This window comes from Myodes glareolus, chromosome 4 (genome assembly GCF_982192425.1).
Source record: "Myodes glareolus chromosome 4, mMyoGla1.1, whole genome shotgun sequence".
In the NCBI taxonomy this organism is placed as follows: domain Eukaryota; kingdom Metazoa; phylum Chordata; class Mammalia; order Rodentia; family Cricetidae; genus Myodes; species Myodes glareolus.
Genome location: NC_142029.1, coordinates 120,320,226 through 120,345,874, shown reverse-complemented (window position 1 = coordinate 120,345,874; position 25,649 = coordinate 120,320,226). Strand labels below are relative to the sequence as shown.

Below are 25,649 nucleotides of genomic sequence, written 5' to 3'. Positions count from 1 at the left end.
CTTCACCTACCCTTCTGCTAGAAAATCCTTTTCAATGCTGCAATTTGTCTATGGGGTTTTTCCTTCCTCATTTGAATATTTACATGGTGTCTCTTTCTAGTTCTTAGCTTCACAGAACCTTCTGAGGAAATGCTTTCACTCCCGTCCCACTGTGAAGATTTGGAAGCGGAAACTCATACTTAACTTCTGTCCACCAAGAAAGAAAGAGATGATTCATACTAAAAGAAGCCACCACACAAGTGCTTTTCTCTTCCACATCCTTAAACAGACAATCTTGTTTACTATTATTGATTTATTTATGAAACAGGGTGTTCCCAAATTCCTTATTTTCTGAGAATAACTTTGCTCTTGATCCTCCTAGCTCCACCTCCCCAATTCTAGGATTACAAGTACACATTACAATTCCAGATTTTATTTTCTATGAGGCAAATGCATGAATTGAAAGATAAATAGTATAAAATTTTCTTGAATATCACAGCTGGGGTCTAGTCTTGGTTTCCTCATCAAATCAAGCTTCTAAAGCTTAGACCCCACAATTTCTCTTGTAGAAATTTTGTTTTATTAAATATATATTTCTTTGAGGTAGTAGAAGCTAAAATGACCAGAAAATTCCTACTTATCCCTGCCATAAAAGTCACTAAAATATAAGTGTAAAGATAAAAATGAAAAAAAAACCCCAACTAAACACTAAATTTTACAACTGCAGCATGTACCCAGTTTGAACAACTTACAAATCATCTGGAAAAATCTCAGTTGAAAGCCAGCAACCATCTATAGAGTTATGTGCCAGAGGATATGAATCTAATGGGAAGAGAGGTAAAAAGACATCATGCATAGTGTATCATCTAGAAACCTAGAAAAAGAGCAATGTTTCTTTCCTCTTAAAGGGACCTCTCATTTTAGCTATTTTTTCAACTACTGAATGGCTAAATTTAAAACCTTGAATTTCTGATGGTTGCAGAAAGATCCATGTCTTCTACAGTGCACAAACATCTGAAAGGGGAATGATGGAGTAAATGGGTCTCTTTGTGCCATCATTTTCCCCAGGACACATTTGCCCCAGGTAAACACACATGCATTTACCACATGCCATCTCAATTTCTGAATCTAGAATAATTGTTCCTCACAGTATATATCAGCATCTCTATAAAGAACTAGGGAGTTTTTAAGTGCAATAGTACTGGGAGAATTTGCATGCTTCTGTGTTTCTGTGAATGTTGAAAGGTGATGCTGTGGGAACTCCTTTAGCCAATGACCTTTGGGATGCTGGCCCACTTTGAGCGTGGTCTTGGGTACTATATATGCAGATGTAGGTGCATGTGTGAGCTCCTTGGCTGCTGGATTTGATTCCAGTTCTTCACTCACGTAGAGGAATGCTGATCACTACTTTTTCTGTGAGTTCACCCCTACATAAATAAATCTTTATTATACTCAATTACAGGCTAGTGTGGACTATTTTTATTATAAATTACAGTGGATGGGTGCACACATGGTTAGAGTCCATGTCTGCTGAACTACACACATGACTGAACTACCCCCCCCCCCCCAATTTAGCTACCCCTTTGGCATGCAGCTGCCAACCTTTTGTCTGGCCTACCACAGTAACTTAACAGTTTCTTTCTGGCCCCTTCGTGTGATTTGTTCCCACCTCTACTCTGGAAGAACAGGCTTCTGGACTTCTCTGGTTTGTGTTTCCAGTTTGGATTTGCAAATGCCTGGTGTGATAACTAAATTTCTTAGTTAATTAAATTTCAGATGTCAGGTACTAAGACCTGCCTCATTGCCGCTGGTTGCATGTCCCCGCCCTGCATCAGCAACTGCAGCACCTGTGGTCAATAAAGAGTATTACACCTACAACAATTTTCTGAAAACTATAACAGAGATAAGTAAATTAGATTAACAAATAAAATAAATTTGAAAATTTTAAACAAACCCCAAGATAATTGCAGACAATATCACCAACCAGAAATTTAACAACATTTTTCTTTTTACTATGGATAGAATTCTGCTAATTATATGAGGTTCCTAGTACATACATTTTTGCGATCATAAGGTTTAGCTTTATTCTTCATATTATGTCCTTAAAGAAATGGTGTGATAATAGAGTCAAGAATGAGAAACTTTTAGATACTTTACATACTGGTAATGAGAAGTTAGCTGAAAGTATTCATATGATTGAAAATGATAACCTTAATCTGATAGGCAAAATTCAATCCATATCAATGGGCTATGAAAGAATACTGAGAGATTATCTGAAAGGATTTATATTGTTGAAATTGACAATCAAATTCTGTTAAAAAGTTATGATAAGGTAGCAGATAGAACATGTCTCCAGGAATGCAACCTGTACATCATCCAAATAATATTCAAGGATGAGAAGTTAACATTAACAGACTACCTTGGAATATTTAATACCTTGGAATAACATGTGTAGAGTGAGGACCATAAATTATTTGATTAGATGAAATGATTAGAAATATTCACAAGTTAAGATTCAGGCTTTACAAAAGACAGTGAAAAAAGATTTGAATCGATTGAGGAACTTGTCAGAACAGATAATCAAAGAAAGGACGTATAGGCAAAAGATTTAACATTGCCCATACCACTCAGAGATTATCAAGAATTTTAGCTACTTATCCTGTTTCTACCTCTGAAAAGCCAACAAATACTCAATACCCAAAATAGATACAAAAAATGTACACAGAAACCTATAGGTATGAAGGATCTAAAAGAAATTAAGCAAGTAGTAGTAGTTTATGGCATGCATTCACCATTTGTTATGGAGAGGGTAAAGACATGGACTTCAAGCAATAAAGTTACTTCACATGATGGACTTCAATTAGTCTCAACAGTCCGTGAAGACAGGCCACAGTTACAATGCAAGTGCTATTGGAGAGAGGAGACTAAGATATTAGAAGAGTAAGGAAGAGTCAAAGGATTTGATGCTTTCCAAGATCAAATTCTTGGTGAGGGCTATTATGCTGATTCACAGAGTCAAACAATAATGAACACATTTTGTCCATATGCCATACAACAGCCTTAAATGCTTAGGACAGGATTCAAGAATGGGAAAAAGAACTGAATCACATATTAAGGGTAAACAAGCCCAAGAGAAACCTTTAGTGACTTTTTTTTACAAAGATTAGCTAAAGCTGTACTAGTAAGGATAACAGATCCAAGGCTAGGCAAGTACTTATTGAATCTTTGGCTTTTAAAAATGCCAACTAGAATGCAAATGATACCTGGGCCTTTAAAGGTCAGATCAGCACCAACGGATGAATGGATCCTGCACACAGTAAATGTTTACTCACTTGACTAAAATACTGAGGCTTGCACAGAAGAAGCAATTTTCAAAGGTATGAGGAGACATCAAAATGCCAAATGTTTTAATTGTGCTAGAATTGGACATCTGAGAAGTGATTGTAGACAAGGTGTTCCTTGAAATAATGTTTCCTCTGGGAATGAAAAAAATAGAATGTCTCAATCTTCTGGATTATGTAGGAGATGTAGCAAAGGACAACATTGGACCAATGAATATAAATCAACAAGAGACCAACAAGGCAACTCGTTACCATTGGGAAACTCATTGAAGGGCCTATTGCAGGCCCACAGGTCAAATGTGGTTCAGTCAATTCCAGTTACTGTGGAGGATATGTCTCCCCAAGAAAATTTATAAAATCCAGTGCCCATTGTAAAAACTCATACTACTCTGGATACCAGAATAAACATGGAGGATGAATAAAAAAATTTAATAGAAAATAGGAAATGTATATTTGGCAGACTTCTATCAATGATCAAAGACCAAAGCTAAGAGTGCGTATAAATAACATTGTCATTGAAATATTTCTGAATGTGATTATTATTACTCTAAAATATTGGCATCTGAATTGGCCTCTTCAGGAGGCAGATGTTCAGTTCCTAGGAATTGGAACCCTATCTCAACTAAAACAAAGCACAAGATGGGTTGAAGGCATACGGCCAGAAGGACAGAGAGTAAGGGTGAGACCATAGGTGGCTAATATAGCAGCGTCATGATCTGCTGAAGCAATAGAATACCCATATTAACATTCCTGCAGTATCAGAAACAGAACATAAACCATTTCATGTTTCTGGGAAGGATATAATAAAGTAATATAGAAAACAGTCAAGAGTCATTCAGGCTGTACAAAAACACATAACAACTAGCAAACCTTCAGAGTTTTAATGGTCCTACCTTTAAGATGGTTAAGTAAGGAATAAATATAGGTTAAACAATGGTCTTTAACAGAAGAGAAACTCCAGGCTTTATAACAGCTGGTACAGGAGCACTAGATGCTCACCATATTGAAGAATCAACCAGCCCTTGGAATTCTCCTGTATTTGTTAAAAAGAAATCTGGAAAATGGAGAATGTTGACAGCATTAAGAGTTGTCAATCAGGTAATTCAATCAATGAGTTCTCAACAATCTGGAATTTCCTTGCCTTCCCTATTACCTAAAAGATGATCCCTTATGCATATTGATTTAAAAGATTGTTTCTGCACTATACTTTTACAAGAAAAAGACAGAGAAAAATTTGCCTATACAGTGTCCATGTAAAATAATTCTCAGAATACTAGGAGATATCAATGAAGGGTCCTCTCCAAGGATTGATAAAAAATGCCATCCTGTGCCAATATTTTATAAGTCAGTCACTGGAAATAATACATAAGCAATTTCCTAAATCTATAGTTTACCATTACATGGGTGACATTTTGCTATCTAATTCAAACTTTAGAAAGATTGTTTAAAGAAGTAAATTTACCTAAATGGGGAGTACAAATTGCTCCTGAACAAATACAAAGAGGAGATTTTACCAATTATCTAGGTTACAAAATAGGTTTACAGAAAATTAGAATACAAAGTGCACAAATTAGAAGAGATCAATTGTGGACTCTTAATGACTTTCAAAGTTTGCTAGGAGACATTTCCAATCTATAGCCTACTTTTGGCTTAACACCTTATCTAGTAATTTATTAAAAAACACCTTAGATTATGAGAAAGACTTAAATAGTCTCAGGGAATTAACAGCTGAAGCTGAGGAAGAACTGGTGTTGACTGAAGAGAAATTACAGAAGACCCATGTGTATCTGAATTTTAACTGCATTCTAGCCTTATTGCCCTACAAAATTTCCTCTGTAGGAATTTTAAAGCAGAGGAAAGATGTTATCTTAGAACAGATATTTTTTACCAAATAAACGAAGTAAAAAATTAAAAACTTCTGTGGAAAAGGTGTGAGATTTAATTATAAAAGGAAAATTGAGACTTTGTCAATTAGCAGAAATAGATCCAGCTGAGATTATAATACCTTTTACTAGTGATGAAATCTAAAAAAAATATGGGAAGACAACAAGGCCTGGCAAAGAGCTTGTGCTAATTTTTTTTAAGGAGAGATTAGTAGCAACTATCCCCAAAAGGATAGAATTAACCTTATAAAGAGAGTTAATTGAATCCTCCCCCACATTATATGTGACTTACCAATAACTGGAGCCCATACATTCTATATTGACACAAATAAATTAGGTAAAGCAGGTTCCAAATCAGAAGATTCATGTAAAGTGGAACAAAGTTTAAAATTGGAGTTTTCTATTACATGACCACAAGCTAAGGATATTATAAAGAGATGTCTTACTTGTTCTTTATATAACCAGACGCTGCTACTTGCAGGAAGTAACCCAAAGAACACCCAATGAAGGAAATCTGGCAGTTGGATGTTTCATTTTTTATAATTTGAAAAATTAAAATATCTACACCACATTATTGTCCCCTACTCAGGTTTCCCATGGGCAACTGCTTTCTGGAAAAGGTTGATTTGGTACTCAAATATTTACTAGAAGTTATGGCCATCATTGGTATGCTTGCACAAATAAACACAAGACAATGGACCTTCATATTTCTCTAAGAAAGTAAAGCAGTTTTTTGCTTATTATAATATAAAGCATATTTCAGTTATACCCAACAGTCCTACAGTTCAGGCAGTTATAGAAAGATCAAATTGAACTGTAAAGAATATGTTGAACAAACAACAATGGATGGAAATACTCCCAGAAATAGATTGAATAATGCCTTATTAACCTTGAATTTTCTAAAAGCTAATAATAAAGGAAAAATGGCAGCAGAGAGACATTAAATAATAGAAAAAAACTTCTGAATTATATCAGGTGGTGTATTTCAAGGATGTGTTGACTTCAGAGTGGAAAACCAGATATGCTATGTTGGGGATGAGGATTCACTTTTGTCTCCATAGAAGAAGAAAAGCTATTGATACCATCAAAATTAATAAAGATTTGGTTTGAAAAAGAGAAACATCTTGAAAAAGATAAATGACAGCTTATCCATAGAGGTTACAATCATACAGGTGTTAAGGAAACCTCATAAGGGTTGGGGAAATACCCATCTTCAAAATGTCAAGAGACCTTGGACATCTAGATGCCTGAAGAAGAAAAAATACCTATCCAGAAAGAATCACCGAACGAAGAGAAATCTAACTTACGGTAGCAATATCATCTGCATGGTAAAATTTCACTACCTAAACATACATATCTCCCGACTTCTCAGATTCACTTAAAAATAAAAGCTGACTTTGGAGTTGGACAGTGGCTATCCTTAGCTAAATTCAAACACGTTAAAAGAAAAATTCAGAGTTTCTGTCTCATATCAGAAGTCATCTGGTATAGGACAGAAAGAAGAGAGAATTTAGGAAATTTTTTTACTATACTACCTTTCATTGTATATGTGTCTATATGAATAGTGTTTAAGCTTTCCACAGTGAACAATAAATTCTTCTGGAGTAAACTTTGAAGTTTTCAGGAAGAAGATGGGGCAACACAACAATGATTCCACCTGGTTGATATGATATCATTATGCTGACAGTACCACTTTAAAATCACTTTTGGTTGCAAGCTACTAAAGATGATTCCAACTTGGCCAGCTAAGATGGTGCACCTTCTTACAACATTCTAGCTAGAATTTAAAATAATAACTTCAGAAAAGCCTTACCGTACATTTAGAGACTATTTACATTTATACCAGACAATAAACTTGAAACTTAAGCATCACTTTAGTTTTTACAGGATCCCATAGAAATAACACTGTCCCCATGACAGCTGGAAGTAATTCTAGAAGACAATATCCCCTCTCCCAACAAAGTTTGTCCTTAGGGTTAGGAACATTTATTAGGGATTGATTATAAGTGGTATAGGGTTGGAGGTGGAAATTACGTAGGCTCAGTGATCTCTTTTGAATAAAGAAAAAGAAAGGGGATTGGATGGGATATTAGGTAGATTAGTGTGAGCTTAGTCACACTAATAATAATAGTGAATAATAGAGAGAATATTTGTGAGCTATTATTTATAGACAATTTACATTGCTATAGATTCTTGTATAATAATATAAATTCAAATTATATTTGTTATATTGAATATGCTACTATTTGTTTACAATATTTGTGCACCTATACAAAATTATTTTGTCATATATTATGCATGCATGTTTCTACCTCTGCTTAAGATATTTTGTATATTGATGCAAATTTAGGATATATTTATCATATTGTAGTATACATTTCTACCTCTGATCAAGGTACTTATGCATTGTTTACATTTTGAGGTCATTGTCCTCATTTGCAGCATAGATGTTTAAGGATTGTTCAATATTTTAATATGAAGTCTTAGTCTTTAGGCTATATTGATATTAAGAATTATAGGTCAATAGTCATCCATGTTTGTCATACTTATAGTTTGAGTAACCAGGTTCTTCAGATGCATAGAGATTATTACCCCATAAATAGGTAATCTTCAGCCACTTCAATAAGACTTTAGAATATGGCATTTAAATAACTTAGGATTCTGTTGACATGACACACAATTGCTCCTGGAAACAATGATCTATTACTGAAAGAATGTTGGACACAAAAGATACTCCACTTGGAGTTTGTTTTCTTCTTAGCAAAACTGGCCTTTGGGCAAAGAGCTGCCCCTGTCTTGACCACTGACAAAATATACATTGTCCAGATTGGACACACAGGATACCAGCAAAAAGACTGGCAAACCTTGCCAAGACAGGATAAGATGGTTTTGAAAAATTCCCTGCCTCTTTTGTCAGTTACTCTAGGCCTTAGCCAAAGCTGGTTGCTCCAACATTGCAAATGAGACTTTGGGTGATTGCTCAGGCAGCAAGTTGTCTCTGTCATCTACTACAAATTTTGGAAGCTGTTTGATTGCACTTCCTGCTTACTCAAGTAATATTATCTCCCTTCTCAGGTCTTTGATTGGGTTGAAGACCCAATAGTCGTAGTTACTTTCCTCTCATGACCTAGCCAAGCCATTTTTAATAGAAGACTTAGACTCCTTAGGCTAGGATAGCTATTGAAACATTTTGCATATGCTTCTTGCTTGATATTGTTTATGCTGATTGTAATCCTATTTTTATACTTGACATTTATTTTTATTATATATAGTTTTGTTTGGATTTGTAACTCTCTCATTTAGACAAAAGGGGGGGTGCTGTGGGAATTCCTTCGGATGCTAGCCCACTTTGAGCGTGGTCTCAGGTACTATATATGCAGATGTAGGCTCATGTGTGAGTCCCTTGGTTGCTGGATTCGGTTTTAGTTCCCCATTCATGCAGAGAACTGCTGATCACATTTTGTCTGTGAGTTTACCCCTAAATAAATAAACTTTTAATATACTCCATTCTGGGCTAGTGTGGGCCTATTTTATTTTAAATTGCAACAAGGTGAGACCAGTTTCTGCCCTGTCCATCTAATTTTTAGTCAGGTAGACTCTATTCAAAACAAAATGGGATTATAGAAGTCAGCTTTTCTACAGCATCTGTCCACATGTCAATAAGGAATATGGAGGATATTCCCAAGCATTTTTGCCATAATACTTAATATAAAATTTGTGCGCTTAAAGATTAAACCTATTAAAATTACAACATAATGAGAAAGCGGCTTTTAAGCCCCCACCCTTAACTAAGGATCTATATTGGCAGTTAACATGTGCTGGCGGAGCAAAAGTAATTTTTCTTTGGTGATATGACCACTACTTCAGTAATTGGCTTCAAAATGGCTCATGGGGTCAGGGTAAGCACTAACAGGACTCAGTGGCCTTTGTTTAAAAAAAAAGAGGAGCAAATGAAGTCAAGGAACCATGTTGGGAGAAACCAAGAGGAATTAATGGGGAATGTGAAGAGGGTCTGACCAACATACACTGTACACATGGATGAAATTCTGAAAAAACTAATAAAATACTGTGTCAAACTGCATTATTGTATTGGAATCTATTAAATCTCGTTTTCAGAAGACAAAAATGAACATTTATTCACTTATAAAGTGAAAGCAAAACATGCTCCTGGCATTGCTGAATCATACAGGGGCAGTTTGTTTAGATTGGGTTTCATGGTCTGAGTTGATGAGGATGATTGTCCAAGTCTCTTCCTCAAGGAAAAAGTTACACTAAGATATGAACTCACATTGCTGGATTCAGAGTCCAGAACATTAACCGTTACACCATGGGGACTGGTGCTTATGGCCAACTGGAATTCAGAAATAGTAATTTCTGTGGTGGTTTGAAAGAAAATGACCTTCAAAGGGAGTGGTAATATTAGGAAGTATCACCTTGTTGAAATAGGTGTGGTCTTGTTGTAGGAAATGTGTCACTGTAGAGGTGGGTTTTGAGGCTCATATATGCTCATACAACACCCAGAGGGACAGACCACTTCCTGTTGCCTGTTCAAGATATAAAACTCTCAGTTACCTCTCCAGCACCATGTCTGCCTGCACACTGCCATGTCCCACCATGATGATAATAAACTGAATCTCTGAACTGTAAGCAAGCCACTCCAATTAAATATTTTCCTTTATAAGAGTTGATGTGGTCATCTACAGAATGGGAAAAAATCTTCACCAATCTAACATCTGTCAGAGGGTTGATATCCAAAATATATAAAGAACTCAAGAAACTAGATATCAATAAACCAAATAATCCAATTGAAAAAATGGCATACAGATCTAAACAGAGAATTCTCAACAGAAGAATCTCAAGTGACTGAGAAACACTTAAGGAGATATTCAACATCCTTAACTACCAAGAAAATGTAAATCAAAATGACTCTGAGATTCTATGTTACACCTGTTTGAATGGTTAAGTTCAAAAACATAAGCAACAGCTCATGTTTAGAGGATGTGGGGCAAGGGGAATACTCTTTCATTGCTGGTGGGAGTGAAAACTTGCACAACCACTTTGGAAGGCAGGGTAGCATTTCCTCAGAAAACTGGGAATCAACCTACCACAAGACCCAACTATACCACTCTTGGGTATATACCCAAAAGATGCTCAATTATACCACAATGACACTTCCTCACCTGTGTTCATAGCAGCTTTATTTGTAATATCCATAACCTGGAAACAACCTAGATGTCCTTCTACAGAGAAATAGATTAAGAAAATTTAATATATTTACACAATGGAGTATTAATGAACTGTTAAAAACAAGGATACTAGGAAATTTGAAAGTAAATAGATGGAACTAGAAAGAAAGTCAAATTGAGTGAGGTAATCCAGACCGATAAAGACAAACATGGCATGTCCTCACATGTAAGTGGATATTAGCAATATAATAAAGAATAATTATGCTACAATTCACAGGCCCATGAGTGAGCACCCAGATCTCACTGGGAAGGAGGGGAAATAGAAGATATTTCATGAATGGACTGAGGGCAGGTGGGGATAGGAACATGAATGATTAAGTTGGGGGGTCCCAGAGGGAAACTGTACTGAGGAGCTTCCAAGGGGATGGGAAGCATTTTGGGGTAAGGGAAATCTGGACACAAAGGAATCTCCCAGGAATGTATGGGGAGGACCCCAGCGTAAATTCCTAGCAATAGAAGATAAGCAGCCTGAACTGACTGTCTCTTGTGATCAGATGGTGTCTGGCCCAGTTGTTATCTGAGAGGAGTCATCCAGAAACTGACAGTGGCAGAGGCAGAGACCCCCCAGTCAAACACTAGAAAGAGGATAAAGAAGTAAAGGAGCCAGAGAGGTCAAGGACACCACAACTCACACAATCAACTGACCTGGGCTCATAAGAGTTAGCAGAGACTGACTTGAAACCAGGGAGCCTGTATGGAACAGACTTAGGTGCTCTGCATATATGTTGCAGTTGTTTAACTTGGCTCTCTTAGGAAACACTGTCTCCAACTCTTTTACTGGCTTTTGGGAACCTACTTCTCATACAAGGTTGCCTTGCCCAGCCTTAATACATGTGGAGGCACTTAGTCTTACTGCATCTTGTTATGCCATGTTTTATTGATACTCACAGGAGACATGATCCTTCCTGAATGGAGATGGAAGAGGAGATTGAGGGTGTGAGGGCGTGAGAAAGAGAGAGAGAGAAACTGGGAGGAGAGTATAGGGGGTGACTGTGGCCAGAATGTAAAATAAATAGACGGAAAAAAAGAGTTACTGTGGCCAGAAACCCTAACCAAGACAGTACAAGTCTCACGTTTCTGTATTTAGCTTTTCTATATTTATATTAAGTACTAAAAGCTGACTTGTTTCTGATATAAACAAAATTCGATTCTCACACATAGTGTGCAATGAACTTCATTTATCTAAACTTTTAAATGCATCTGAACTTATGATAAAGTATGTCTTACAAATTTCACATTGTTAAGTGGTTCTATAAGATAATACATCTTTCACATACAAATTACAATATTATTTTTCACACATCTGCCCTGGAAAAGCAAGAAGAATTTGGTCCAAACATCCCATGAGGTCAGTGCTCTGCTACACATCGAAACAGAAAGTCCAGTAAGAAATGTTGGTTTCTACTCTCTCCCCTATGACATGCTGCTGCTGCTGTGAGGCTTGCAGCGCCTTCTTCGCAGGAAGCAGGACAGATCTAGTTTCCAAAGACTAGCTGCTGCTGTTATGAGCTCCTACAGCTCAGCATCTCCAAGTCCAACCAGGCTTTAATGTTTTCAGAATTCCCACTCTCAGAGTTGTCCTCTTTTGAAACATCATCCTTTTCTTTTGATGCCAGAAGAAATTCTCTATTTTAGATACAGTTCTACAAACATCTTCAGAGAAGATAAATTTTATGTGGGAATTATTATTGTTAATAAAAGCTTTGGAAACTACAGGATTTTAATTTGCTTTCAGATATTTGCATCAGGATGTAAAGTCTTATAAGAACCAGAATAAGTCAGCAGATGAAATTCATTGCCTTATTCCTTGGTGGTTGTGTGGAGATGCTGGAGAATATAAATATTCTAAAATGAACATTCTCATCTAAAAACTACATAATTTCTTGAACATCTCTATTAACAAAAATCACTCTAAAAAGCTTATGAATTTATTTATCACATTGTAAAGTTGAGAGCATAGTAATTAAAGTAACATGGAAAATGTAGTAAAGTTGATAGTATTCTCAAAGTAATTCATATAACTTTATTATTGTATACATAATTATGACCAATAGGTGTAAAAGGTAGCTGAACCATGGTAAATTTGAATATGCAGGTGATAATGGTAATGACTTTTTGATTGTTTTCATTACCTGGGCTTGCACTTTGAGCCCAGTGCTTGCTGTTCAAGCGCTCTACTGCTGAGCAGTTACATCTCAGTCCCTACAGAGGCACTTTTCAGATTAGTCATACACAGATGCACTCTTTACAGTGATCTTACTTGTGTTTCTTTTAAAGCTCACAGTAAAAAACAACGTTTTGACAATTTGTTCTGTTTGTCACTCGATTTTTCTTTACTGTGACATTTATTCCGTAGCAAAGTTATTTGGTTTTGTCTGTTTGTTTGTTTTTGTTTTTTTTTAAATACAGTGTTTCTCTGTGTAACAACCCTTGGCTGTCCTGGAACTCTCTTTGTAGTCTAACCTGGACTTGAACTCATGTAGATCTGACTGCCTCTGCCTCCTGGATGCTAGGAATAAAGGCGTGCACCACCACCAGACATCACATTTTTGAACAAATAGTAAAGTGTGGAAGCTTAAAACTCTAGGTGAAAGGTACATGGTCCGCTGTTTGCCAGGCTTATCTGGTTATGATTACACAACACAGAAGGAAAATTTGCTATTTTATCTTTTCTCAGTTTAATTTGCTGTTTTATCTTTTCTCAGTTACTTGGCGAATAAGAAGAGAGGTTACGAGGAAGCCACAGCTAATGACAGTGACATACACATGTCTTACCATAAGCAGAGCAATGAATTCAAAGACCAGATTTGAAAAAAATAGTTTCTGTAGGAAAACAGATTTAAGTTTCTACTGAATGAGTAAGGCAGGTTTCAAGGACACCTGATGATGGTATGCCCTCTGGATTTTGCTTTAAAAATGCAATTAATGTGAACTTTTCCATATATGCAAAATATGCTTAATAGTTAAAATCTGTATTGGTTTGCATCTCTTGAAAGACAAATCTCCTAGGGGAAAGAGAATGAGAATTTCAATTTAATGGGCCTACCTTGCTTACATGGCTGGGAATGGGGGAGTGGAGATTGGGAAAAGGTCAATGCTTTTAGCCTTCAGTGTCCTTCCTTTGCTCTCAAAGACAAGGATAAAATGACTGTGGTTTTTGCATGTAGGGGCCAGCTTGTTCAGGAAACTGTGTCATACAGAAAACAAAACGCATAAACAAACTCCCCATCCAGGAAGTTGAGTTTAACAATTGCCTCATTAACAAGATCTAGCAAGGACAGGAAAAGAGGGAGAAGCCAATCACTCGCTATTAGAGTTCTGGACAGATGAAGTCCTTCATTGAGGTCGCCCCAAACAATGCTTGTAGTGTCGATTTGACAAAGTGGCCCATTTAAGAGGAAACTCTCTAGCCATCAATGGGAGGCAGATGCACTGTATCTTAGGGCCAAATTCAGTCCCTGAAGCTTGACTTTATCAGAAGACACAAGACACAGGACACGGCAGCTATATCCACCGGGAATTAATTAAGAGAGACAGCCAGTGAATATAATCAATAAACGAACCATGGATCTACACACAAGTCATAGTTGCTTTCAGCTTTGTATTTCTTATAAGTTAATTACATTAAAGTGTTGAACGGTACCTCAACAGAAGTTTTTCTGATACCCGATTTATGGAAATTATATACCTTTTATAACACATTGTATAAGACATGTGTCAACAAAGTCTTAAACATCATGGTGGTAGTTTAAGTTTTTAAGAAGCTGAAATCTTTCAGTTAGGGTTCTTTCATGAGTAATTTATTAGTGTGGTGTTTTCCCTTCTAGTTTTATATGAAGTATTTGTTCAAATAAACCAGAGATCCGAGCTGCCGGAATCCGTACTCAAATTTGTGTTTCTTGACTACTTTCTGTACCTATTTCCTTTAAAAAGTTTCCCATCCACAGAATGCCCTCCCCCACACACTATATTGAGTTAATATCACCCTTCCCCAGTACCCATATTTGTTTCTCAAATAGATATCTCAATCCTTCCCCAACCCGGCACACCCAAGAACATCGAAGTCCCCTTTATGAAGCCAATGAAAACAACCATAGGACATTGGCATTGCTTTCATTGTGGCTGGGCAATAGTACAATTATCATTACCTTCAGTTTTCAGTGGCTTACCAGAGACATCACTTCTCAAGACAGGTTCTTGGTTAAGCCCTTTAGTAAAGCCTGAGAGATTTCCTCTTGAATCTGAGCTTTGTGCTTCTTGCCTAAGCAGCACTGAGACCAGAGTAATTTGTCAGGTATCAGTTGCGGGGAGGTGGGGGGGCACTCTAGCCCTGGTAGGTTCAAAGCAGCCTTTAGTACTTAAGGAAAATAGGGAATTCTGCTTCCTGGGTGTATACATGAAATTTCTATGTTGAGAATGCAAAGGGCAGATTTGATCAGTACTTCTGTAAAAGTGCAAGTCTCTTTTTTAACCTATATGGGGAATGCTTTTCTTTTGAGCCCATTAGCAGACTCTATCTACAAATAATTTTGAGTTATACTTGTTCTAACTTTACAGATCTTACTTACATCACACTCCCTTTCAAATATATGGGAGTGTGACCTGAGTAAGCACCATAAAGCCAGAGCATACTGTTCACTTTGTAAGTGGACATGATTTCAAACAGTACCAGTGCAACCTCATCATGGTTTGAAATAGAATGATACCATATTAAACAAAACATTGAAATGGAAAAAGGAAATCACTCTATTGAAAAGAAGTGGATTTCTTCTGACTGAGAGTCTGGCAGCAAGGCATGATGTTTAAACATAGCGATAAAATGCATAGTCACTACTGGCACAAAGGCAGCAGGCAGCATCAATTTTGGTGGGCAAAACAACAGAAAAAGTTGATGAGTTCTAGAAAGATAGAATATCCATGATTTAGGCCCACTGCAAGCAACTAGTGTTCAACCATGTTGGTTTTTATATGGCCTTCAAGGATGAATGTCAATTATGATAATTTTGGAGTCAAATAAAAAAATTGCTTTTGCCTGACTGTTGATCAAAAGTATGAAATGGAAAAATGGAAAATAAATCAACAAACATACTATGTTTACACACAAAGTAAAATAATTCTCTCAGGGACATCAGGGAAGGTGGAATACTATAACAATGCATGATCTATTGTTATACTATTCCACCCACCTTAATGAGGAACCCTTGGGCGTTGCTACACCATAGCCTTTGGAATCCAGGTTTCCTCCCACTTTCATCGTGTCGCAAGGCTTGCGCTGCTCAATGTATTCATTCATGGTGGACTCCAGGAGGAAGGCAAATTTGCCCTTGGACTTGCGGACACGAGCCACGCCCTCAGCTGTAGTCCTAGTGAACACAGACGGCTCTGCTGATCGCATGTAGGTCCACATCTTTTCATACACTGCTATTTTTGATCTCTGGAGGAAATGCAAATAAAATTAAATACAGGAAAAAAGGGAACAGCATGTTAATACGAACAGAAGTGAGGCTATGGTACGTCTTTCGTGTCATTCCATTATCCATTATCAGTTTTCCTGGTAGAAACCCAACTTTGCAGACGTTCAACTTTTCAAATTCTTTCAGAAAATCAACCAAGTGACAGACATTTATACTGATGATTTAAAAAGCATGTACCACGTGCCACAGTAATGATTAAACGCTACTGTTTCACTGGATATTGTTGTTGTTGCTCTTGTTATTATAGGTAGAATATTTAAAACCACACATCCTATCATATTGCTGATGAGGTTGAGAAAGATCAGGTCAGACCTGATTGCTGTTTCTGTGAAACTCTTCTCAATTCTTCATTTGACTTGTACTAGAGACATTTTATTTATATTCATAATTTTTTCAATACTCAAAAGTTTGGTTCACACCAAGTCAGCCCTTGAACGTTAAAAAGACAGAGGAAAAGTGTTGGTATTTACAAACTGAGTACCCACTGAACAATATCCAAGCTCTAGATGACTCGCCCAGCTTTAGACTGAATCTGACAACATCAACAATTAGGACAACAAACTGGGCTGTAAAGAGTATAAAGAGAAGTGATTTCTGTCTTCAGACTTCATTTGGTGTCAGTCTCTTCATGTGTCTCTTTCCAAGATGCTTATTTATTTTTAAAACTTACTTTGTCTACTTTTATTACCTTTACTACTTAGTTTACTTAAGCTTTTTAGATTTTAAACTGAATTTTAGTTAATTATTAATATTAATGTGTGTATGTGTGTGTGCATGCATGCACGCATGTGTGTATCTAGGGGTGGGGTGCCAGCCTGCATGTGTGGGGGTTGAATGACAGCTTTAGGTAATCAGTTATCTCCTTTCATGGGTTCTAGATCTCAAACTCAGTTTTGAGGCTTTTGCAAGTGAGCACTTTCAGTTATTGAGAGTTCCTAACAGCTCCCCAAGTACATTTTTATGCGAAAAAAAGCCACATGACCTCAGAAGTTTCCAAAAGATACATCTGGTAAGATAGGAAAGTGCCAGCAAGTATTTTTTGTTTGATAGCTTACTACTACAGACCAATGCTCATCATTGCATTTGTTCTATGACAACGAGTGTGAGAGATGAACAATCTAGAAAGGCTTTTGAAAAGTTTTGATGCTACTCACACTTGAAAAAACATCCCATAGTACAGAGATGCTCTGGGGAATCTGCTATCTCCATCTTCCAAGAGGCTTGAGTTTCAGGTTGGCAATCTACTATTTAGGTAGGTTGTGGAGACTCTAATCACTGAGAGATTCACCTAGCTCTGAAAATCCACTTCTATACCACTAATATGAGGAAAATTACGGCTGCATTAATTCTCTTTAAAATTAAGGAATAAAAGATGAATCCACACAGTGTTTGTGGTGACTTTAGGAGGCCTAAGCAGAAGATCTAAGGGCAGACTAAGGGGAAGAGACCAGATGAAGGCTCACTCATGGGAATGCTGGGCTTGTCTTGTCACTCGGGCAAGATTTAGAAATATTGAGTCTGACTGAAAGTGCACTGACTTTGGCAAGATCACACAACAGGCAAATTATAAGGAGAATCAAAAGCATAAAACCAGAAATTAGCCCTGGGGGCTGCAAGCATGTTTGTTAATGGGTGAGGTCAAGCAAATATTTACAAATTTGATGAGATGGGCTCAAATCAGGGGCGTTCTGCAGACCTAGAAAGCTAATAAGCACACTATTATGGACTTTTTACATTTCAAGATCTTTTAACTGTGAGTCTAATTTAAATCAGGCATGGGAAGTAAATATGCTCAAGGTAATAAATATAGATCATATAAAAGTCAGTTTATAAAAATTAGAAATAGCAGATCTGTTCATCTCATTGTTATTGTGCAACAATGTTCAAGAGGCCACCGATTTAAAGCATTTGATGTATTAGTTCAAACAATCCTTAGAATTTTAATAAAGCTTTTCTCATTTCTTACATATGAAGTATTTTATATACCTGCATTTAATAGGAAATGTATATTATACATTCTGATGGACATTTAGTTACTTTCTCTCTGTTAGTGGTATAGGAATCAAGGCCTGTGTTCTGGGGACATCTCATCTGTATCTTAGTTGATAATATTCTAAACCCTGAGCTCACTTATTCTTCCAGCTTACTGATGACAGAAACAAGATTCAGTTTGGGTTGCTGTGAAAATCAGTATCTGAGTTAGGTGTGTAATATAAAATGCTTGAATGGCATGGCTGTCATGAGTGACATGTACAATGCTTTGGAAAGTGTAAGCTTAACAAGGTGTGCAGAACCCCAAGTATAGGGAGTTTCACAATGGGGAGAAGCCAAGGCAAATGCATGTATAATAAGAATGGTCTATGTTGTTTTTGCAGTGGGAAACAGCAATGCTTCTTGTGTAGTGTTGCCTGTGGGTCACTCGCTGCCTGAGATGGCTGAGTGGAGCTGACAGATGTGCCTTTACTGTGTACTAAAGGAAAGCATTTCAGACAAGTATAAAAATACCCTTCAAATTCAGTTTCTTCTGCTTTTCAGACAAATGGTTCATATAAACCAGGTCACCATGAATGGGAATGGAGGGAAGGAGGCAAATAGTGTAGAAAATAATGTTGTTTTTTATCAGAGGACTCAAATGTACACATTCTTGAAAGAGTTTTGCCTGGGAAAAGTACTTTGTTGTCCCATTTGTATTTGGAGTGTTCTGTAAAAATAAATACCCAAACTTATAAAAATCTTCCCATTTTAAAACTGAAATTGGGCAAGAGAGAAGGAATAAGAGGCTTGATTGGGGTTGAGCTTATATGAAAAGACTTAAACAATGGAGGCAGCTTTCCTTGCTCTCACGTGTTTTAATTGATACAACTTCTTATCTATCTCACCAGTTTTCAGAATTTGAACAGGAAAAAAAAATAAGCTTTAAGAGGTCAATATTTGCACTGTGTTGGCTGTTAAAGAACTTTACAGTGAGCTATCATTTGTTTTTCCCAGGTATCAACACGATATGTCTTTTCTCTTTCATTACTCAAGGCAATGTGATGAACCTGCCAGTTCTATCATTTAACTGACACCATTAATGAAGTGAGAGCATTCTATTCTGATACAGAACAGTTTCCAGGAAACGTCAGTAAATGTTACTATCTCTTCAGTAAATTAAGAGAAGGCTTGACTCAGTTACTTTATCTGGACAATATTAATAACATTTACTGTCATAAATACTTAGTTATTCAGAAAAATTCACAAATATTTTCAGATCACTTGAAATTTTAACCAATATTTGTGACTAATACCCAACACTAAGCACAATACTCATTGGTTTGTTTCATCAAATTTTGAGTGATTTGGTGTTGATTTAGATTTATATAAATATTTTTAATATTATATAATCAAAATAAAAATGAAAATTCCCTTCTTAAAAGCTATCTAAGTGGAAGTCAAGTAAATTTAAAGCCAGATCACTGAGCATAAATTTGGTTTTGTTTATTTTCAAGGTACTGAAAAAAATGACATATGTTACTCTCTCAGATGCTGTTGAAAAGTTCAGAAGATAAGCTATCATTGCTTTCAAATAAAAAGCTTATAAAATAGTAAAATAGCTCTCACATTCTTAATAATTGATATTATTTAGAATAATATCAACTAATTGATATTAAATACAAAATATATTCATTATCATCTACTTCAATATCTATGAAAATGTCACATTGGCCACCTTTTAATATTTTGGCCCCCAATTCACAAAATAAGCTGGTAGTATCTGTGATGTACATTACTCAATAGGTTTTGTATACCCAAGAAGAAGCAAATTACAAGGGAACAGAAAGAAAAGAAGGGATATTTGGAGTAGGAAAAGACCAATAGAAGGGAACATGGGGGACATGAAGAGGACCGCAGGCGACAGGTAAGCATTGAGAAGAACAAAGTATAACAGTATTTCTGAACAAGATCCCAAACCAAAACTAATTAATTTGTTAACTTAAAAACAATACAACAAAACAAAATAAAACAAACAAAAAACCAGCCAGGTAGTGACAGCCCATGCCTTTAATCCCAGTACTCAGGAGGCAAGCATCATCTCTGTGAGTTTCAGGCCAGCCTGGTCTAGGGAGCTAGTTCTAGGATAGCTAGTGCTGTTATACAGAGAAACATTGTCTTAAAAAAATTAAAAATGGTTAAAAACAATTTAGCCCCAATGGAACAACTGAAAAAAAATAACAGAACAGACTAAGACAAACACCCATCATCAGTAATAAAAACTCAAAGGAACCTTATCCACACAAGACACAGTTATACCAACTTGAAACATTTTAATGTCAAACAAAAGCCACCAAATCTAAATTCCATTCAACCTTATAGAGGTCTCCAGAACCATTTTTTTAGGGAAGTACCTTTCTTGCCAATAGCATTTTGTAAGAAAGCAAAGCTTTTGCTTTGAAAACCATAGCTATGGAATAGATTAGAGAGTGATTTGGCTCATAAAAGAGTCTGCACTGAGACCCTAAGCAATAGAGAAGAGGGTGTCTGAATTGACCTTACCCTGTAGTCAGACTGATCTTAAATATCACCATAGAATCTTCATCCAACAACAGAGGCAATGACCCACATTGGAGCACTGGACTGAACTCCCAAGAACCGGTTGAAGAGTAGAGGGAGTGAGAGTATGAGCAAGGAATTCAAGACCATGAGGGGTTCAACCACTGAGACAGTTTGCTTGAGCTAATGGAGCTCACCAACTCCAACTGGACTGTGGGTGAACGAGCATGGGAACAACCAAGCCCCTCTGAAGGGGGTTGGCAGCTGGGGAAGACTGAGAGGCCACTGATAGTGACACTGGGATGTGTCTCCACTTGCATATACCGGCTTCATGGTATCCTATTCTCTTTGGATGTAAACCTTGCTCATCCTAGGCGTAGTAGGGAGTGCTTTGGACTTTCCACAGGGAAGGGTGCATGGAACTCCCTTAAAGTTGGAGGGCAGGGGGGTCTGTGGAGGGAGAGGGTGGGGACTGAGAGGAAGGGAGGGGGTAGGAATTGGATTGGTATTTTTTTAAGTAATTAAAAAAAGAAAAAAAAAAGAGTCTGCACTGAGCTTTTGAACGTCAAATACAGTAAGTTAAATGTAGTCTTTCTTTTAAAAGAAAGGCTTGCTTCCCATTTTTATATTCTTGACCTCAAGATAAATGCAGTTTTAATCTTTTTTGAAGTAAAATTATCAGAGTGCTAGTAACACTGGAATGTTGGGTAAGCCATGTTATAAAGTGACTTTGGTTACCTTTTTACTCTTATTATTTCTCAGAGAGGCTTTTTCTTCAGTATGCATCAGTTTCAGTAAATTAAGACTATGATTATAAAGACCTAGGAAAACCCACTAAGAGTAAACTCAGCTTTTGTCATTGTGCATTCCAATCCACACTATTGTTATAAGTTTTGTAAACATTGCCTAGAATTCAGAATTATGAAGGCGCTATTCTTACTCCTGTGACTTACTCGGAAGAATTCTTTTGTTGATCCAGAATCTAGTGTTCCGTACGCAATTTCTGTTTGTTTGGCCAGGTCTTCTGCACTTTCTATGGGGGAGACCATTCTCTCCACCGTCAGGAAAGCAGCCAGATTGGCAGTGTAAGATGATATAATGATGAGCGTGAAGAACCACCAGACGCCTCCAACAATTCGACCCGACAGGGATCTAAACATGGATAAAATTATACAGTCACAGAAAGAGAAAAGAAATGACACCAATTCTCTACCATATTTAAACGTTACAGTTTCAAATATTGTGTTATTTTCTGCTAGTCTACTTAAGAATGCGGCTTATATTGATGCACAATGGTATGCTTCACATTATTGCTAAAATTCAATGCCACTAAAGACATGGTAAAATGAATTTGTTGTTTTATTGGCAGAAATGTGGAACTGTCCTCTCTGGCAGAGAGCAAAGGGAATATTGCTTAATGTTGTCTGTGCCCTCTCTGAAGTAGGAAACAGCCACTGATGAACGACAATACGGTATTCTGGTTTTGTTGGGAATGTTTTAGCCTCTTCATGTTGCAGACAATGAGAGATTAGATTTTAAACTAACAGAGTTTAGGTTTTCTACCCAATGGTAGACACCTTCCAGAGACTGAAGGAGAGCCCATCAGAGCTCTTCAGGATGCCATGTAGGTGAGGAAGAGACTGGACTAAGTGAGAGGAGACGATCTGGCCTCAAGAGACCTTATTTTGAGATGAGGAGTTGTCCTAAAAGTATATTTTATGCTGGCATAGCAGTGTCTACCAAGACTGTGTAGGAGGAAGTAATTAACAGAAAAAAGTTAAAAAGGTAAATTTTAAAAATACGGGGAATATTGTTATAATTAATTTGACTAATTTTTACCATCAAGACATGGTCTCTCTCATTATCTAGTGCAGGCTGGCTTGAAACTCACTATGTGGCCCATAGTTTTCTTATACTTGGAGCGATTCTCCTGCCTCAGCCTCCTGAGCGTTGTATGTAAATCACCACATTTGCCAAGTAGCTTTAAAATATAGAGTCAAATTTTTTTAAAAGTGCATTGTATTTATCTATTTGTTTGTGGCATGTGCATGTATGCACTATGTTATACATAAGCACTATGTTATACATGTGCACTATGTTATACATAAGCACTATGTTATACATGTGCACTATGTTATACATAAGCACTATGTTATACATGTGCACTATGTTATACATAAGCACTATGTTATACATGTGCACTATGTTATACATAAGCACTATGTTATACATGTGCACTATGTTATACATAAGCACTATGTTATACATGTGCACTATGTTATACATAAGCACTATGTTATACATAAGCACTATGTTATACATGTGCACTATGTTATCATAAGGAAGTCCAGGGACAACTTGAAGGGAGAGTTTCCTTCTACCAGGTAGAGCCTAGCAATTGAATTCAGATCTCTGGGTTTAGTCTGAACCAACTGCCCAGTCATAAACACTTCTTGTTTTATGTAAACCAAAACTTGGAATTGTCTGTGGTTCTTCTACCCCCCCTACCCACTTTGCTAATTTAAATCAGGTCATTTGTGCTTTAAACTGTGGCACCTGATAGTTTTAACTTAGTATAGTCTTAACCTTCACTTCAAAAAACTTGGTTTGCTCTGATCCTTCCTTTTTGCCTCTTAATCCTATATTATTAAAATTTAAACACACTTTTTTGCCAGTTCTTGAGTCTTAATTTCAGATGAATTGGTTACAAAAGGCCTCCTTTTGGAAACACATATATCTCTAAACATATATATTTGTTCAAATATACAAAATCAAACATTTTGCTTCTTATTCTTTTAGTTACTTTTGTGGGAGAAACCAACCTTTTTTTTATGTAGCAAGCTGGAGTTTTTGTGTTACAGTCGCACAGTGGCAGGGAAGAAAGGAAATCTGGATGACCCCTGCAGAAACGGCTATTTCCATGGCTAGCTCTTCCCCCGGTGCTCAGCTTCCTACAATGTTTCCTAAGAAACCGTCTACATCTGCTACAAAGCACACCATTCACGTTTTCAGAAACCCCAGAGTAGAGATTTCCTTTAAGTTATGTGAGTTAAGTTCAACAACAATTTTTGATGACAGATCACAATAACAGCCACAGCAACAGTTTTGAATAAGAGATACCATAAAAATGGGTGTTATTCTACAGTTTAGATTTGGTCAACACTTGTAAAACTACTTAATGAAAAGTATTACAAAATAATTTTGGGGAGTGGCAGTGGATCACATAATTATTTTTCTGTTGAAGAAGTTACTTTTTGTAATGCATCTATGTTTTGTGGTAGCTTAGAAGATATTAGTTATAAAATAGGATTATGAGATAATTGCTATTTTTTCAGCATTTCAGATAATGTTTTGACTCAGGGAGAAGAAGACAGAGAGAAACTATGGAGAACATTCAGAATCTCTGAGAACTGGTGAAGAGTGTCAATTTTGACACTAACCTGGGTGAAATGTCACATCCTTGCTGCATAAAGGCACCCAGGGAAAACCAGAGGCTGTTAAAGATGCCAAATTCATTGGGAGGCTGGTCGCTGGGACCTTCCTTTCCATCCTCGGGCTCTTCCGTGTGCCACTCGTACGGGCTAAACCTACTGACTAAGAATAAGACCACACTGACACCAATGTATGCAAACACTATGCACATCCAGATCTCATAGGCCAGAGGGTCCAAGAAGGAGAACACTCCTGGTTTAGATTTCTGAGGCTTTTTGATCATAATAGAGATGCCTAAACTCATGAAAGGCTTAGAGAAATCGATGACCTCCTCACGCACCAAAGTGATTGTCAGAGGTGCAATAGCAATCTCCGCTTTCTGTGAGAGAAAAGACACAAGGAAATACACATCAGCAAATTCCATGGGGCAGTTAGCAGTAGAGTGATCAGCAAAGTTTACCAGCTTTGCATTCATTTTTTAAAAATACATTTGAATGCCATCAGTAATAAATCCCAATTATAGGTAATAAAACATGTAGTAGTTTGATTTTATGAATTACTACTTAAATCTCATCGAATCTTTTTAGTTGACAAAGGTGGTTTTTTTTTTTTTGAGACAGACTCCCACTATGCAGTTTATGTTGGCCTTGGATTCATGATCCTCAGCTTTCCCAAGTGTTAGAATTACATACTGCTGTGCCTACCTGCAAAAATATTGTCAAGGGTATTGCCTGATCAGTGTATGTCTTATCAAAAACTCCCTGTTCTTTTGACAACATATTCTAGCTCAGTTCACATACAAAAAATCTGGAAGCTGCCATTTGCTTCCTGTGATACACATTCTTTGATTTTCTCTTTCTGATATTCTTTTAAGACAAGATAGTAGCTTTAATTCTCAGATATCAAAGTCACAAGACTCCTTTTCATTGTTTGGTGACCCTGAGTTATTTTTTTTTCTGTGTCTCTAAAATGGGACGGTGTTTTTGCCTGTTTACCTACAAAACCCTTAATTAGACATAGAGAACATGTGCTAATGTAATCTTTATGTGATGCAGATTAAAGTCCTTTACATGACATTTTCTGAGTGAGTTTTCCACACTGTGGTAACTCTTAAACTTGAGTCTGGCAAACATCTTGAATAGAATTAGATAAATTGTGCCATAAAAACTAAACTCTGGTCTGAGTGACAAATTAAAATAGAATTTTATTTACTTTAAAGAAAAATAGTTCTCATCAAAATAAGAGCAGGCACATTTAGACATACTCTTCCCCAGAGGCTATCACTGTTTACAAGATTTATTAATTTTGATAGATGTGTATGTGTACGTGTGTGTTCATGTGGACAGGTTTTCTTAGAGGTAGAATAGCGAGCTAAAGTTACAGGTGGCTATGAACTGTCCAACAATGTTGCTAGGAGTTGACCTCTGGTTCTTCACTCTTTTTGCCAAAATCGTCAAATGCTCTTAAACACTGACCTTTTGTACTTTTAATTTTTAGATTTATTTAGAGACAACCTCTCTTAATTCACTGCTACATAGTTTGAGACTTTGAGTTAGGAATAATGATCACAGCACAGTACAATGGGTGAGACTGAGTGTGGACATTGTGTGCTAATGCTGAGGCTGTTGTGCTTCATCTAGTTACCTTTTACTGATTCATAGAATAGAGTGTGTGAGATGCTTCCATTGGAAGCTAGATGAGATTTTCATTTTTAAACACCATTGGCGTGACAGTAAGAAATCACTTCTTCACTCCATCACTCAA

At 36.8% G+C, this 25,649-nt stretch overlaps 1 protein-coding gene across 14 annotated transcripts in view; it reads right to left on the bottom strand.

Annotated features, from left to right (window-relative positions):
• The window catches only part of Gria4 (glutamate ionotropic receptor AMPA type subunit 4), a 350,737-nt gene that overhangs the window by 31,659 nt on the left and 293,429 nt on the right, over positions 1-25,649 (bottom strand). For all 14 annotated transcript variants that reach the window (XR_015737772.1, XM_087905884.1, XM_087905886.1 and 11 more), the window contains 3 exons: positions 23,894-24,264; positions 21,407-21,605; positions 15,636-15,883 (listed from right to left, as the gene is read on the bottom strand). Coding sequence is in view for 13 of the 14 variants with exons in the window: in XM_087905884.1 (XP_087762010.1) it covers positions 15,636-15,883; positions 21,407-21,605; positions 23,894-24,264 (818 nt within the window). In the remaining variant the exon portion in view is untranslated. The remainder of the gene's footprint in view (positions 1-15,635; positions 15,884-21,406; positions 21,606-23,893; positions 24,265-25,649) is intronic.